This window comes from Ctenopharyngodon idella, chromosome 24 (genome assembly GCF_019924925.1).
Source record: "Ctenopharyngodon idella isolate HZGC_01 chromosome 24, HZGC01, whole genome shotgun sequence".
Taxonomy (NCBI): Eukaryota; Metazoa; Chordata; class Actinopteri; order Cypriniformes; family Xenocyprididae; genus Ctenopharyngodon; species Ctenopharyngodon idella.
In genome coordinates this window covers 4,057,439-4,076,299 of record NC_067243.1, presented here as the reverse complement: position 1 = coordinate 4,076,299, position 18,861 = coordinate 4,057,439, and the positions used below count along the sequence as shown (strand labels likewise).

The window sequence follows — 18,861 nt, the reverse complement described above, 5'->3', positions numbered from 1 at the left end:
GTAAATATAATTGTTTTCACAATTTATACAGATTTACGCTGAATCAAAGCAATCTGAATAAATGCATTTTGAAAATATGAGAATTTAAATAAAATCAAAAAGATGCAAATTGTTAACTAGAAGAGTAAAGTTTCATGACAAACTTTGATGCTTGGCTTGACAGACAGGTCTGAAAGTTATAACGACTTTGAAAAGCTTGAAGTTTGAAAGTTTTACTCAGAGAAAGTAAAAAAAAAAAAAAAATGTTAACATTTTGCTGGCATGATTTAACAAATTGCCATCATGTTTTAGCATGTTGTTAGCATGATTAGCATGTTGTTAGCATGTTTTAACATTGCTAGCACATTTTAACATGTTGCTAGCATCATTTAACACATTGCTAGCATGTTTTAACATGTTGCTAACTTGATTTAGCACACTTTGCTAGCATGTTTTAACATTTCTATTACGATTTAACACGTTAACATGATTTATCACACTGCTATCATGTTTTAACATGTTACCATGATTAACATGTTGGTAACAGATTGTTAACATGATTAACAAGTTGCTAGCCTAGCATGTTGCTAATATATTGCTAACATGATTAACATGTTGTTAGCATTATTTAACACACTGTTAGCATGTTTTAGCATGTTTCTGCTAATATGATTAGCATGTTAGCATTTGGCTAGCATTATTTAGCATGATGCAAACATGGGTTAGCATGTTGTTAGCATGATTTAGCATGTTATTGACATGATTTAATATATTGCTAGCTTGAATTGACACATTGCTAGCATGTTTTAACATGTTGCTAACATGATTTAGCAAATTGTTAGCATGTTTTAACATTTTGTTAACATGATTTTGTAACTGCTATCATGTTAACATGTTGCTGGTATGATTTAACATGTTAACATGATTTAGCACATTGCTAGCATGTTTTAGCGTGTTGCTAACATGATTTAGTACATTGCTAGCATGTTTTAGCATTTTGCTAACATGATTTAGCACATTGCTAGCATGTTTTAGCATGTTGCTAACATGATTTAGTACATTGCTAGCATGTTTTAGCATGTTGCTAATATGATTTAACACATTGCTAGCATGTTTTAACATTTTGTTAACATGATTTAGCAATAGCTATCATGTTAATGTTGCTGGTATGATTTAACATGTTAACATGATTTAGCACATTGCTAGCATGTTTTAGCATGTTGCTAACATGATTTAATACATTGCTAGCTTGAATTGGCACATTGGTAGCATGTTCTAACACATTGCTAACATGAATTGCCATGTTGCTAGCATGACTTAGCACATTGTTAGCATATTTTAACATGTTGCTAGGCTATTGCTAGCTTTATTAGCACATTGCTAGTATGAATTAACATTTTGCTAGCATTAATTAGCATGTTTTAGCATGTTGTCTGAAAATAGTTGTCAAGTTTTGCTAGTGATAGCATAAATACTCTGTAAGTCTTATTGTACAAAAGTCTTCACCCCCTCAGTGAAAGTCTATGGGAGTTTTCGTAGTTTTGATCATTCGTTTATCGAAAATCATAAATCGGATCAGTTAGAATATGTTAAAACTGTGTAATCCATTTCAAATCCATAACTCTTACATTTAGGCCTAGATTTAGTCTTGAGTGTGTGGAGATCTCAGTCACACAGGTCGATTATAAATGTTGGTAATACAATCTGCCCTCAGGCGTTTCCACCTAAAATTGAAGTCTTGTCTTTGATATTTACCCGATTTATAAAGCGGACGGCAGTGAACTGACCTGGGAATAGAAACATCTGCGCTGACCTGCGAGAGAAACCATCTCATCAGAACCCTCTCCAGTGCGTTTAGGCGACATCTCTCGAGAAATCATCAGTGTTTCTCTTCCCAGTTTACCCTCGTGCCGTCGCTCGCTCTGACATTTCATCGGATTTACTCAAGGAAAATCTCATAATGTGTCTGTTCTCAAGCGACGCCACGTCCGATTTCATTTCTGATAGCGCCAAGCTTTGAGTTTGTGTTCTTTCACCAAATTCCCCAAGAGAATGGAAACATGTTTTCCTTCAACGGTCCCTGCGGACCAAACACTGAAGGGTTAAGAAAACTCAGACGACGTTTAAACGGCTCGTCTTCAGGGAGCGAATGTTGTGCTCAAAATCAAACGCTCTCATTGAACCCACGGACCTCTGGAGGACTGAAGTCATCCACACTGCAAAAAATGATGTTCTTCCTCAGTGCTTCTGTCTTGTCTTCAGTACAAATATCTAAACATTCTGGAGAAGCAAAGTGACTGAAGATATTGAGTCTTGTTTACTGAGAAAATCATCAAAATAAAGTGAGTTTGTGCTTAAAACAAGAAGAAATATCTGCTAATGGAGTCAGAAAAATAAACTTAATTCAAAGGGAAAACAAACGTTTTTTCAGACATTTTTCTTCTCCAGTAATTGTATCTTGATTTGAGAATGTTTGTGCTGGAAAATGTTTTGTGTGAAGAATTTTGATTCAATGTATCAATGTTTTGAATTGATTCTTTGAAATTAACACGATTCAATGGAATGAATCAAATCGAATATGCGAAATAATCACAATGTTGCTTAATTTTGCACATATTTTGCACTTTAAAGTGATGAATCTTTTTGCTGAATCTACAGACTTTTTCTTTTGTCCCGAAGCTTGTGGATCTGAAACTTTAATCATCTGTTTAAACATTCATAAGCGCACAATCTGTCTGTGAAAAATGGAGAATATGGGTCAATAAAAGCTCATGCATTTTATGTAAAGCATCATTCTTGTGTTTTACAGGAACTTTCTCCAAAGGACTAGAGGATAGAAATACTGCAAGCAGCTCGATTTCTCAGTAATATTTGGCTTGAATGATTTTGATCCAGTTTTGGCACTGAAACCCTTCAGATGTGAGTGATGTGACGAGCGAACGGCTCTAAACAGGAGTGTTTTCAGAGGTTACAGGTCTACGGTTTCATCTCTGCTGCTTGTTTACGGTCGTATTTACACAAGCAAACGATCTGTCATATTACAGATATATCTGTTTAACGATCTTAATAAAGATATCTACAGGGCCGTTTGCCCTCGATGACGGACGGCCAATTATTTCTAAAGTGCAGCGTGAACAATAAAGCCACGGATAGATTGATTATCTTCTACTGTTATTCATCCACTGGGATTCAGATGAATCTATAGATTTGAGTCTATAGATCTATAAAATATCCGCTCATATCATTTGATGAGAAATGTTTGAGTTCGTTTTGAGATCTTTGAGCAAATCAGAATAATTATTGAGATCTTTTCTGAAACTTCTGAGTTTCAGAACATTTTTCTGCAGAAAAATGATGTTCTTCCTCAGTATTTTTGTCTTGTTTTCCAGTACAAATATCTAAACATTCTTAACTCTTCTAGTGCATTCGGGTCCTGCGGAAGAGGTACATAGAAATTTCTAAAAAATACATAATGTTTAGGGCAAAAAATGAAACTTTGGAAATGTGTTAAGACTGTCAAAATACACATTCAGTCATGAGTTTTAAGTTCAAAGGAATTTAATTAAATGCATGAGTTTACACTAGTAATTCTCATTTTATAAATTCCATCAAATTATATATTCAAATAAAATTTCTCATAAATAATGATAAAAGTATATATTTTTTTGCATCATACTTGTTTCTGCTGTAGTTCTTTCAAAATTCTCAGAAATTCTCAATTTTTTAATTAAACAAAAGGGGGGGGGGGGGGGAATGTAGTAATAAAACCTGGTAACATTCAAAACTTTGCACATTCTCTTATTAATAAGAAGTTATTGACCAGATATAATATGATTTTAGCTGCAAAATATTAAGTTATGACTGTTTTATAAGCTTACGTTCCACGGGGTCCAAATGAATCCGGAAATGTATACAGTTTTTTAAATCATGATTCATTTACTTGAGAAACAAAATTACTTAAGATATTAAGTCTTGTTTTCTGCAAAAATCATCAAAATTAAGTTTATGCTTAAAACTAGAACAAACGGGTTCAGAAAATTAATCCCAGATAACAGGGAACGTTCTCAAGGTTCTCTCAACGTTATGAACGAACGTTCTTCCAGTAAAGTTAATAGAACGTTCATTCAACGTTATCTGGTCTTTAATAATGTTCTCAAAACATCAGCACAGAAACATTATTTTACATAGTTCATGGAACGTTTTAGTTGAACGTTTGTCTAACGTTATTTAAATGTTGTTACTTGTTTCGTAATGTTCAGAGAACATTCAAAAGTAACATTCACATAATGTTTGAAGAATGATACAATATAATGTTCACTTTATGTTCACATAACCAAGAAATGGTTTTTTAGACATTTTAAATGTTTTTTAGACATTTAAAAATCTGGACGTTTTGAACATTCAGAAATAATGTTTTCATAATTTACTTAAACATTCAGAGAGCATATTTTTGTTGGATCTTTCTCTTTGAATTAAGATTATTTTTCTGACTCCATTGGCAGATATTCTTGTTTTAAGCACAAATTCACTTTTCAAATTCACAAGACGTAATATCTTCGGTCATTTCTCTGCTCCAGTAAATGTTTAGATGTTTGTGCTGGAAAACAAGACAGAAATACAGAGGAAGAACATCAATCTTGCAGTGTGTGTTTTGTATTCATCAGCAGCAGTACTGGCCAAATGAAATGCAATAATTCATGCATTGATATTCATCATATGACTGTAACGAAGCACCTGTAACTGCAGCTCAATGTGTTTGAGGATGGTTTGATTTCCAGAGCTCGTACTGCTGTAGTTTGAGGTCAGAAGAGGTCAAACACAAATATTGATCCATCAGACTAATTAACTACCGCAAACTCAGTAATGAGTGGCATTCAGCAGCACACAAACAGATCGTTAAACACAAACCTTCATTAACACACTCATTGTGAAGTTTGTGTGTAGTCGCAGAGAAACACAGCGTCAGTTCAGCACTCGCAGATATTCGAGAGAAAGAACTTCAAAGAGCTGAAACTCGCTCCGCCGAGACTCGACTTTCTGTATTTTTATCATGTTTCCCCTTCATTCTTTTCTGAGATTTGTGAGATGTTTGTTCTGAATCTCTGTGTAAACACAACTGAAGGAATAACAGCGACGCTGTTCAGGTTTGCTGTGATTCTTCAACTCCCAGATGATTTGATGATGTTCAGGATCTTGAGAACCTTCAGCGATGAAAGTCTTCACAGATCTGAGCGTTGTGTTGTTGTAATTGCTGTGTTTTTTATGATGTGATTTCTCCTGAGAAGTTCTCGCTTACTAAAAACCTCATTTTAACACTCTCAATCTCTTCCTAGATTCCAGTGTTTTCCCATAATAACACTGTTTCTCCAGGCTCATGTTCTGCAATATATCTTATCAATTATTTTATTTTATTTATTTTATCTATTTGACAGATGCTCTGAAGTGACACAATGCATTTAAGATATACAATTATTTTACCTTTTTATATTTTATTTTATGCATTTGGCAGATGCTTTTATTTTATTTTATTTTATTATTTTATTTTATTTATTTTATGCATTTGGCAAATGCTTTTATTTATTTTATTTTATGCATTTGGCAGATGCTTTTATTTATTTTATTTTATTTTATTTTATGGATTTGGCAGATGCTTTTATCTGAAGCAACTTATATTGCATTCAAGATTATTTTATTTTATTTTATTTTATTTTATTTTATGCATTTGGCACATGCTTTTATTCAAAACAACTTATATTGCATTCAAGATATACCTTTATTTTATTTTCTGCTGATGCTCCCATCATGCATTGCAGTGCTTGTGAGTTTGAGGATCTTCCACATGCTTGTAGATCCAGAATCTGTGTGATTTAATTTTGCGGAGCGACCCACGGCGGGACGGTGTCCTCCTGCCCCGTGGGTCTGGGCTTTAGGGAAATGTGGGGCTTTGTTGTAATGCAATTTAAAATGATTTGATCACGGTTCATCATTATCCAATTCTGGCAGCCTAATAACAGCATGCTGCCTATTATGCCGAAGTGAGCCGCCCAAGGACAGGCTGGAGGGAAGAGACGGGATAATTCTGCATTTGCATATAGATTATGCGTGAATGCTAAATCTGCGCGGATTCCTCGCGTCCCTGTACAAGCTTCTGTCAGAATGGAGAAATCTCATAATTGGATGATGCCATGTTTTCTGTCAGGTCCTTTCTGAGAGAATGTGGCGGACAAACATGCCTGAAAATATTCCCTGCGGTCCTCGTGAGGATTATAGAAGGTCTTTTCCTGTCGTTCTCGTGACCCCATTAACAAAATGGAAAACGAATGGAACAGGCTGCTATGAGTTAAAGAACCTATAGACAGAATATCAATCAGGAGGCTCTTTTTATCATAAACTAAAATATGTATTTTCCTCTGTGGCATTTGCAGTCTTATCCAGTAGCCTGTTGGCAATTTCTGCAATACAAATAATAACATGTCAACAAAGAAGGAGTATATTAAAAAAAAAAAAAAAATCCTATCCAATCCAGTTAAAATCCTGCCATTATTTTATCACAGTTTTACCACTCTTTTACAAATCTCTTCCATAGATTACAGTGTTTTCCCACATCATTGTTCCTCCAGGCTCATGCTTTTATTGTATATTTTATTTTATTTTATTTTTATGCACTTGGCAGATGCTTTTATCCAAAGTGACTTCATTATGAAGTTCTCACTTTAACTTCAGAAGACTTTAAGCTTCGTCATGTTGAACCAATTAAAATCTCTCAGACTCTTGAGTCGAGACTCATCATTATTCTGCGGTGGATCTGAGCTGAAGATCGTGGACTTTGAAGCTTGAAACAGTCTGTGATTCCTCTAGACGTCTGTTCTGTATGCAGGAAGGTTTGCTCAGCTGTATTCAGCTCGGCTGCTTCTCTTTACCATCCCGAATGAGAATCCAGTTCTCTTGAACAAGTCGGACGTGTTTCAGGTTCCTCTGAGAGACTGTGGCGTGATGAAGGCCGTTCCTCTGGTTATCTTACTCTGTTCTTACTGTGGTAAGAGCCTGGATCAGTCAGGACACGTGTATGTTTCTGATTTCCCTTCAGGCTCTTATATGCTTTAGGGCTTCGTAGAGGTTTGTTAAGGCTGTATGTTCTCGTTCCTTCACCATTGAGCTTTAGAGGCCTTTGCCTTGGTGCATTTGCATTCGTTTCCTTACATACAGAGGCTCTGCTGAATACAAAGTCTTCAGTGTTGATAATGAACATGTGAGACTCAAAGATTCAGGATTCATTTCTGATGATCATGCTTGAAAGTTTTGGTGGGAATTTTGCTTTTGTGTCTGTCTTTTGTAGTTTATAGATTGTTGATGCAAAGCTCACAATTGAGCCAATTCTCTGAATCAAAATGATTCGCGATTCCCTCTTGAACTCCATCAGTTTGAATCAATCTAATGATTCACTCACTGAACTCGAAATGACCTCACAGAGTGAAAGATTCATATATAGTTTATACTTTTGTAAACATTAAAATGCTTAAAATTGTATTGTTTTTGTTCAATATTAGTGTATAATTAGGACTAATATTGCTTTATCTTTCAAATAATCTTCAAAAGAATCATTAAGGAACAAGAATCGGAACCGTCCAGTTCCTTATGATTCGCTCAAAAGAAGACTCTTTCTTAAACCTTTTCGTGTATCAGCTTCTCTCTCTCATTTTCGTCTGATTAATCTTGATCAAACACTCCTCATGTGTCTTTATCACACACACATGCCGCTTTAATGTTCCTGCTTCAGCCGTAATTAAAATCAGCTTGCGATTCGCTTTCAGTCCGTCGACTCCTGTGATTCTCGTTCAGTTTGTGTTGGTGTGACCCACTTCACTGAAGTCGGTTAATGGGATAATAACTCTGAGATGTATTTCCCTCATCGATTTAAATCGAGTGTCGTATCGTTTAAACAGTCATCTGTGAAGTACGAAGTGATTATGTCAGAATTACCCCATCACTGATGGATTTTAACGGCCGTTCGAGTCGATTGAAAGAATCGCGCCGCTAGAGAAAGACTTCATTTATTCAGCCGTTTGCTGACTCGCCGTTCTCTCGCGATTTTAAAGTGAAATGAGGCAGATTCATCTTCATATTGCAGCGTTTGAGCTCCTGTATTTCAGAGGTCTGGGCTTGTGAAGATGATATTATCCTGAAGTCTGTCTTTTAGGCGATTGTTTATTGATGTTTTGCTGCAGGTGAACGGCAGCGCTTGACGATTCTCTCTATTACAGACAGAACAGAAGCAGCTCTGGGTGAGACTGAAGCACTTAAACATCAGAAACTCATTCAGAAACTCACAACAGCCCTGTGACAGGTCAATAATATCCCACAGCTACTGATAAAGAATAATGCTTTATTTTAAACTAAAATTAAAGGGTTAGTTCACCCCAAAAACTCACCCTTGTGTTGTTCCAAACACATATGAACACAAATGAAGATATTTTAATGAATTTTGAGAGATTTCTCGTTTTATATCATTTTATATACTACAGATTTCAAGGCTTTTATTCACAAATAAACACTGATCAGAGACACGCCACACATCCATTTTCTCACAAAAAACATTGTGGAGCACAGACGAAACTGACAACATGACGACAGACAAGACAAACCAAGTTACTTTTGATATGAATCAGCTTTCAAATTTTGTCAATTTTAGTACAAAATTGAACAATAAATACCGTTTTGACGCTCTTCAATGTGGCGTGACAGATCGCTGTAGTGCCTCAGTTCAAGCGGCAAGTGAACCGATCATCTCTTCCTATTTATTACAGCACCAAATAAACATGAATGAACATCAGAAGGTATGTTGAAAGATTCAGTACAGCTAACTGAAATGAATCATGTCTAATAATCGTTCAATCAGTGTTTCAACCGTGGAAAACAGCTTGTATAGTGACCATTTAGCATGTTAGCTAAGAAAAATGAACTCTAGAGAGGAGCATTTTGCTAAATATATGCACTATATTACATATTTATTATATTTTTTTACTCTTATATCATTAAAAAATATAATATTATTATAAAGCGCATTATATTAATTGTATAAGTAAATGTTTCCCTGTATGTTTACAGCGTTAGTTGAGGAAAATGAACATGTAGGCCCTACTGTACTTGATATTTAGCCAAATGAATCGATATTGAATCAAGATCAGAACTGAATCACAAGCTTATGAATCACATCAGACCAGCAAACCATCTTAGACTGGTTTAAGTTGTGTTTTTGTCAGTCTTGTGTCTTTAAATGTCTGTTTTAAAGTTTGAGATACTTAACCAGCTTTGTGTAACCAAACACCTGGCAACTAGTATGTTCTATAAAATGATATATGTCAGCTTAAACCAGCCTAAGGTGGCTAGCTGGTCTCCCAGCCTGATTAAACTGGTTGGACTGGTCTGCTTTGATGGTTTTGGGGCACATTTCAGACCAACACACCATCTTAGGCTGGTTTAGGTTGTGTTTTTGTCATTAGGTCTTGTGTCGTACCTGTGTTTTAATGTTCATTGAGATACTTTCATTGTAAGTGTCAACAAAACAAAGCGCAAGGAAGGAGTGTGAACAGTTGTCTGTGGTAGTTAGATGATTCCTCTGAAGGCTTCAGCGTGAGAGTCACGACAGACGTTTGATTCTTCTCTGGAAGTTTGTCATGATTTCGTATGGTAATTCCTGATTGTGTGGAGACTCTAAACCTGTTCCCGCTGAGAGCGCTCGCATTAAACACGGCGAGTGAGATCCTCCAGGAGTGACATTTCCGTTCTGCCAGATTAATAATGGAAAAAGATTACAGACACCTCGAAGGGACAAACAAGACAAAACACAGGAAGGTTATTAAAAGAGCGACGACGCCGGCGACATGTCAAATAACGGCAGCGTAAAGACAGCTGGGAACATATCAATATTTGATGGGCCTCCATCAAAGTGTGCAGTGAACAGCCTGGCACGCTTAACGCCGCGAACGCCCGACTCCACGCCGTCACGTGTGTGTGTGTGTGTGTTCGGCATATGGCGGCAACCGTAACCCGTTTTAATGAGCTGTGTTATGATGGCCTCCCATGGAGAATATGAGCGTGACTATTGATCTATGATTCAGGAGCTATAACATCTCTCTCACTGTCAGGAAAGACTGACAGAGGATTTGATCTGACAGACGGAGGAGATGATCGGAGACAATAACAGCAGGATGTGGTGGAATTACCTCCGTCAGCGCTTTTATGTACGACACACATGCTGGAAAAACAACAACCGACCTGTTTACTGCACGGTTGGGCGGGTTAACCGGCTATGCGTAACCAAACATCTGGCAAATAGTGTGTTCTATAAAATGAGTAATTGTAAATGATGCACAACTTTGTTGAAAAACCATTTTAAACCAGACTAATGTGGTTAGCTGCTCTGGCCAAATAGATGGTCAGTTTTCATGTTTTTTGGGCACATTTAGGACCAGCAATTCATCTTAGACCGGTTTAATTTGTGTTTTTGTCATCAAGTCTTGTGTCTGTACCTGTAAACCATGTGACATTTAAATCTCTTTATGGAACAAAAATGACCAAAATTTAAATCTTGTAACGGAACAAAAACTACCAACATTTAAATCTCTTAATGGACAAAACCGTCTGACATTTAAATCTCTTTAACAGAACAAAACTGACAGATTTTTAAATTTTGTAATGAAAAAAAATGTACAACATGTAAATCTCGTAATGGAACAAAATCATACGACATTTAAAACTCTTAACGGAAACAAAACCGACAGACATTTAAATCTCGTAATGGAACAAAAACATCCAACATTTAAAACTTGTAACGGAACTTAACGGAACAAAACCGATAGATATTTAAATTTCTTAACAGAAAAAAAACGTACAACATGTAAATCTCGTAATGGAGCCAAACCATCCGACATTTAAAACTCTTAACGGACAAAACCAACCGCCATTTAAATGTATTTTAATGTTTATTGAGAGGCCAGCTATGCAAACCCAAACATCTGGTAAAAATTATTTTACATAAAATGATATGCTGATATTGAATATACTGCACAACTTTGTTGCAAAACCAGCGTGAGGTGGTTAGCTGGTCTGCCAACATGATTAAACTTGTTAGACTGGTCTGTATTATGGTTTTTGGGCTCATTTGGGACCAGCAAACCATCTTAGACTAGTTTAAGTTGTGTTTATGTCATCAACAATGGTTTAATAAGAAGTACACTCTCAGTATGGTCTCATATGTGTTGTGCTGAATGAAATGAGTAATTGTAAATGTGTCACAACTTTGTTGAAAAACCAGCTTCAACCAGACTAATGTGGTTAGCTGGTCTGGCCAAATCATCTTAGACTGGTTTAAGATGGTTTTTGTTGTTGTTGTTTCATCAGTAAATAGTTCCAGTAAAACTGTCAGCATGTTCTCATCTGTGTTCATTTCACAGCCTTTCACAAACCACGAAACAGAAGTGTGTTTTCTGGCATGAAAGCTCCGCACGTCTCGCCTCACAGAACCAGACGACGACATCTCCTTCTCTTTTTCTGCCGTTCCTCCCGCGCTCTGTTTCTGCGCCTGAGGCGTTTGACCCGTTTTAATCTCACACCTCGTGAGCAGATCCGAGCGGCGGAGGAAACCTCCTGAAGCTGTCACTAACTAGCGTGATAACGTGTTTGTTTTCATGTTCCCGTGGGGTTTCCACACGCTCTGAAATATAACCTCTAGAAAAGCGCCGCATGCAAATGACCGCTGACGTCCACCAGAACACCTGCAGCACAGAAGGTCAGGAGATCTGTGAGCGTGTCCATAAACTCCCAGCAGCCTCAGCGGGATTTGATTGTTATATCTTCAGTGTGATTCATCTGAACGCCTTGATCTGACTGAGCGTTTCTTTAAAGCTGAATTAGGACTGATTTAGATCAGTGGTTCTTAACTAGTTTTGCTTCAGGCTACCAAACACAGTATCTAAATGGTTTGTTATTAAATAAAAATGTCCTTAAAATCAATTCAGACCAATATTTAAATCTCTTAATGAAACAAAACTGACTGATATTTAAATTTCGTAGCAGAACAAAAATGTCCAACATTTTAAATCTCATAACAGAACAAAACTGCATATGTAACCGCATGTGTACAAATAAATTTGACTTGATATTTTGTTTTTATCTTGTTTTGTTAGGATGTCACATGACCTGTCCACGTGAGAGATGTATTTGCATCACAATGCCGTGAGTAAAATATCATTTCTGAAATGCTTTTTGTGTAAGAGAGAGGCATGAAGAGAAATGCGTCTCTGTCATGAATGACAATAGAGACGGAAATGAGACGCACAAAACAGCATTACAGCGAGAGCAGCTGATCCCAGATCAGTCATAACAGCGACCCCTGATCCCACAGCAGCAGATATAAGAAGAACATCTGAGCTTCATTAACTCTCCTCTGCTCAATATTCTCATGAAAGGAAAGGAAATGAAATAATAAAACAGATAAACTGTATTGCCGAGAGATAAAAAAGAGAAAATGTGAACAATACCTCCATAATAATAATAATAATAATAATAATAATGTTGTATAAGAATTAAAAGGCAGTCGCTCCTCTGACTCAGTGATGATAACTGCATATGAATGTCCGGATCATATTGATATTATCACAGAATCACTCTTCACTTTCCTTGCATGGAGAAAAATCAATGAAAGTGGATGTTCAGCTCTTAATATTCTGCTGAACATCTGCCTTTGTGTTCAACAGAAGAAGGAAGTCATACGGGTTTAGAGCGACACGAGGGCGAGTCAGTTTCATTTTCAGGGAAATTATTCCTTTAATGAGATTAATACAGTATATGACCCATCTGGATGGATCATCTACATGGGCTTTTATGGTCAGTAAAGAAGCATTAAAGTCTACTCTTACATGTTTCATAGAGCCGTATTGATGCTGATTTTGAGTTCAGACTGTTAGTGTTCAAAGATGGAAGAATACAGTCCAAACTGACATACAAAGTCATAATTATAACAAAAAGTAAAAAAAAAAACAAAAAAATTGTGACAAACTGAGTTATAAGTATAAGATAAAAAGTCAAAATTATGAGGAATTATGACATTCAAAGTCATAAGTGTGGCATACTAAATCATTATGAGTTTAAAGGTAAAATTATGATATAAAAAGTAGAAATTATGACATAATAGTTGAAATTGACATAAAAAGTCAAAATTATGATAAAAAAAATTGAAGTTATGACAGTAGAAATTGTAAAAGTCATAATTATGAGATTAAAATTTTGAAGTTGACAAAAAGTCAAAACTATGAGATTAAAAAGTCAAAATTACAACAGTAGAAGTAGAAATTATGACATACTAAATCATAATTATGAGACTAAAAAGTTGAAATTATAAAATAAAATGTCAAAATTGACATACAAGTCAAATTATAATTAAAAATATGAAGATATGAGTTGAATTATAAAACAAAATACTAATTATGAGATTAAAAATCCGAAGTTATGACATAAAAAGTCAAAATTATGAGATTAAAAAAATGATAAGTTGACAAAAAGTCAAAACTATGAGATAAAAAATCAAAATTATGACATTAAAATAATTATGAGACTAAAAAGTTATAATAATAATAAAAAGTTATATTATAACAAAGTCAAAATTATGTTTAAAAATGTGAAGAAATGAGTTGAAATTATAACACAAAATCAGAAAGTTAAAAATTTGAAGTTATGAGATAAAAAGTCAAAACTATGAGATAATTCAAAATTGACAAATAAAAATTATAATTAAAATTTGAAGTTATGACAGAAAATTTAAATTATAACCTACAAAATCGTAATTATGAGATTAAAAATTAGAAGTTGATGAAAATTCAAAACCATGAGATAAAAAGTCAAATTATGACATTCAAAGTCATAATTATGAGATATGAATATCATGTCAATTTAGACTTTTTAAATGGTATAATTTCAATTTAGCATGTCATAATTATGATTTACTAAAGCATGATTGTTTCTCTTATGAGGCAGAAATGGGCTTCCATAGAAAAGCCCTAGTTTCATTTTCAGTTGTGAACATTAATACGCTTGATGTGTTTGCTGAGGTCACTTTGAGAGTGTAATTCTGGTAAAGAAGTGAATTGGTTCACCTCGTGTCTTAGTAGATGTGGATGAGATCATTGTATCACTTAGTGAAATGAGTTTAATCGTGTTGAGAGCAGCAGTCTCCGCCCGCAGCCAAACATTCACAGTCCTGCTGCAGCCGCACTTCTGCCTCATTTACATGCTGTAGAAGACAAACATCCAGAGGATTTCCTTCAGTCTTCAGGTGTAGCGTGAGCGCAGCGTGAGCGCAGCGTGCCGCAGGCCGGCTGTATTCAGAGCTGAATGTCTAAGAGCTGTTGTGTCAGAGCATTTGAAATCAAAGGCAGGAGCGAGAGAGCGTGCGCTGATGATTTCCATCTGTAATGCTGGAACAACCTTCAAGAGGAACACAGACCTTCAGCCCAGTTTACACACATTCTTCATCTTCTCTATAACACTGTTAGAATTCCCATGATGGTCCCAGCACACCTGCATCTTCTCCAGGGAAACTGTGAACTAGTTCATGTGTGGACCGAGTCTCAGATCAAGCTCTGTCTGCTTCTCACGGTCCTGTTACGCCTTCTTTTATTCAACCTCTTTCTCGAAAAATGGACTGTGAACTGTCTTTGTATGAAAAAGAGTGTCTGTTATGGAAGCCTGTTTCTGAAATATAAGAAAACAATGCTTTTGTTAATCAGAATTAGGACATAAAAAGACAAAATTATGACTCAGAAACTCACAATTATGTTATACTATGTTGAAATTATGACTTGAAATATAATTATAACATTAAAAAGTCAAAATTGACACAAAAAGTCAATTATGACAAATTCATAATTTCACATTTCTATCTCATAATTTTTACTTTTTAACATCATAATTATGACTTAGTATGTCAATTTCAATTGGTCAATTTCTACTTTTTAATCTCAGTTATGAATTAGTATAACAATTATGACCTAGTATGTCAATTTCAGCTTTTTATGTCATAATTATGACTTGTCATAATTTACTTTTTACGTAATAATTTCCACGTCATAATTTTAAATTTGTATGTCATAATTTCCACTTTTATGTCATAATTATGACTGTCATAATTTTAACTTTTTGTCATAATTTCCACTTGTCATAATTGTCATCATTTTCACTTTTTAAGTTTTAATTTCCCATTTCTGTTTATATGTAATTTCCACTTTTTGTCCTAATTTTGACTTTTTGTCACAATAAACTTTATGTAATCATTTTCACTTTTTAAGTTTTAGTTTCCACTTTCAGTTTATATGTAATAATTTCCACTTTTATGTCCTAATTTTGACGACTTTATGTAATAATTTTCATTTTTTAAGTTTTAATTTCCACTTTTATGTCATCATTTTCGACATAATTTTCACTTAAGTTTTAATTTCCACCATGTTTATATATAATTTCTACTTTTTATGTCCTAATTTTGACCTCATAATTATGACTTTATGTAATAATTTCCACTTTTAATGTCATGATTTCGACAAGCATGATTCTTTTTCTTATGTTGTCAGGTTTGTGCTTCCATACATTTGTGATGCACAGAAGAGAAAACACCAGGAGGAAATGATGACGGATTCTTCTCTTTTGTGTGAACTCTTGATTGAGAACAGCTGCTGAATTAGTGCATTAATCTGTGCTCAGAGCTTCACATAATAAAAATAGATGTTCCTCCGCTTGGCTTGATGAAGACATCAGCTCAGATAATCTGCCAAGATAATGTGGCGTCCGGCATCACGGAGACCCATTAACGCGCACTTCGATTAGCATATCAAAGATCATCTGCTCCATAAATATATGAAGTGACATCGCCAGACTCATTATACTGACCGGCCTATTAAAGACGCCTTCGCTGGGGTTGGAGTCTCTCTTCAGAGCGCATAATGAGAGGGAGTTTTGTCCGCTCAGAGCCGCTAAAGGTTATCGATGAAGCGGCGTTGATGAACTGAAGGGAGGACGAGGTGAGCGTTGAGTGGCGTTATCTGGGTGACATTTCTGCTGTCTGATGCAGTGGATGCTGGAGACAAATGCCAGCGCTGTCACTGAATCGCTTTAATTACACCAGTCCACACCAGCTGAATGATGTAGAAATGAGCTTGATGGATGTGACTGGAGTAATAGAGCTGGAGCTGGAAGAATGAAGCCAAGGTCACTGAATGAAGATGAACTCATTAACCTCTGCGGTCTCATTTCATCACGTGTTTGAGCTTCTGAACAGGAAAAACTACCAAATGGATTGGAGTCCAGATTATTGTAGTTCTTTTTGTGGTTTAAGCATATTTCACCCCAAAATCAAATGAGAAAAAAAGCAAATGAATCATATTTTTGGACCAACAAGATTTTTTTTTTACATTGTGATTATTTTTATGACTAAAAAAAGTCTCAATACTGCAATTCAAAATCAAGACATTTTCCACACACACCTTAAACTTGAATGTCTGCTTAAAGTTTTGTTTGTCATCTTTTATGAGAACACTATCGAGGTCAATGTCTCTTTCTGGAAGAGCGAGCGTGTGCTACATTAACGACAGAGGTTTTGAAGAAAAGATTTATTCAGTGTCAAAATATCACAATGACCACACATTCACCTGGCCAAGAGAGACGACTACAGGTTATTCAAATAAGACTAAGAACACTGAGTCAGAACAAGTACAGAAATTTACAATTCAAATGTACAACTGTTACTCCAAATGAACAGAAATAAAACCAGACTGAGAAAAACTGAAACTGAAACTCCTGTGTGAAATGTTTCTGAAAAGCTTTTTCCACTGAGCAGGACTAGATCATAAATAATTGATTAAAAAAACCGTACAGTTGTTTAGAAAGCATTCTAACCAGAGGAAGCGTGTATTTAGATTTACGCTGGTATGTTTGGTTTTCTGTTAACCAGCACCTCTCAAACAAATATCCCAGGCATGGATTCAACCTGACACTTCCCACTTTTAATTTCACATCAGGAAGAACTACATCGCCAACAGCTTTCCTTTCTGAACTTTACCAATAGACAGTTGCTGGTCAAATAATCAAGATTGGGCATTGAATCATTTCTCAGTAACGTTGGCTGGTTTTAAATGGACTTTGGGAAGCGTGTGTGTATGTCTGAGGTAGAGGTAGAGCTGGCCCGGTTAGGAGTCCTCCAGAGCTGGTTTGGTGCAGAGAGGTGAAAAAACACAATAAAAATCCTACAACATCTGAAAAACAGACTTGATTAAAGGCAGGAGATTGCACAAGAATTCACATTTTGCTGAAATGTAAACATTATTTGAAAAATACTTCAGATCCTGTGAGGAATGATAAGTAAATGAAACATTATGGGAATAATTCACTTAAAAATAAATTCATTTATTCGCCCTCATGTTATCCCAAACCTGAAAGTGGACCATGTGATATACCAGGTGTCCAGTCATTGGTCAAATGTCATTGACGTCAAAGCTGATGTTATGCTTCTTTATGGAAAAGAGGAGATACACTGTAATAATTCACCTTTTGTCTTCCATGTGATGAAAAAAATGAGATAAAAGAAAAAATAAATATATATTTCAATGCATTTATGTTCACTTGCAAAACTTTTGCATTTTTTGCGAGCAAACGAAGCGTTTCGGGGGAATGGAAAACTTCATAACTGAACAAGTGAAGCAAAGTCTTTTTTTTTTTTTTTCAGTGAAAAACTTCAGTGAGCACAGGCTAATGCAAAGTTCAAATTCAGAATTCTGAAAAAATGTATTGGACGAAAGCAAAATTTGTGTGAGTTGACGGGCAAATGCACAGTTCAGATTCAAAATGTTTAAAACATGTTTTGGACGAAAGCAAAACTTTAGTGAGCAAACGAATCCGAAGTTCTAATTCAAAATTTAAAAAAAAAAAAAAAATTGACAAAAGCAAAGCTTTAGTGAGTTAACGGGCTAATGCAAAGTTCAAATTAAAAAAATTTGAAACATTTTATTGGACGAAAGCAAAACTTTAGTGAGCAAACAGGCGAATGCGAAGTTCAAATTCAACATGTTACTTTTTTTTTTTTCAATTTAATGGACAAGAACATGAAAAATGTTCTTGGGCAAAAGCAAACATTTAGTAAGCAAACGAGTGAATGCAAATTCAAAATTTTAAAACGTTTGAAACTATTGTATTAACAAAAAACACTAAATAGTCATATTTTTTCCATCATGTCCACTTAGAGGCTTAGAAAGTCACAGGTTTGGGTTGAATAAGTCAGTTATGACAGCAATTTTTGAGTGAAAATATTCCTTTAGGTACCTTCCTTGAAATATTACAGTAACAAAAATCGTAAAAAATGCAATGAAACTTGTTTAATTGCTTAGAAAACATTAACAAAGTGTGAAAAATATTCTTCTGGTCTTTTCTCATAAAAATTGCCACATTGAACGAGGCAAGAGTAGATCGTACCACATGGGTAAATGGTAAAGTTTGACAGCTTGCATGTGAATCTATACAGTTGTAACCGACAGGAAGGCGTTGTGCACTTTGGATCCTTCTGGCGCTTTCTCCCCGTGCGTCATCAACTCCTGAATCGTCATCCAGTTGTCCAGAATTTTCTTGTTCCGCTTCTTCATCATCTTGCGCTGGCTGAGTTCGATGATGCTCACCTCCTTGCGTCCCTCTCCGCTGCTGAGCGGATTCTCCCGCAGGCTTTCCAAGCGGCTCCGCTGCATGAACTCCCGGCGCCGCCGCTGCTCCTTGGCCCGCAGGAGATGCTGTTTGCGCTCCTCCTTGCTCCAGTAGCGTCCCATCTTCATCTCGCTCATGGCGTCGTCGTCA

The 18,861-nt window shown here is 35.7% G+C and overlaps 1 protein-coding gene across 1 annotated transcript in view; it reads right to left on the bottom strand.

Moving 5' to 3' along the window:
• Positions 1–15,500: 15,500 nt before the first annotated feature.
• LOC127507811 (PDZ domain-containing RING finger protein 4-like) overlaps positions 15,501–18,861 on the bottom strand; it is a 36,275-nt gene continuing 32,914 nt past the window's right edge. The window contains 1 exon segment of the mRNA XM_051885237.1: positions 15,501–18,860. Within this exon segment, the coding sequence (XP_051741197.1) occupies positions 18,531–18,860 (330 nt within the window). The 3' untranslated portion in view covers positions 15,501–18,530.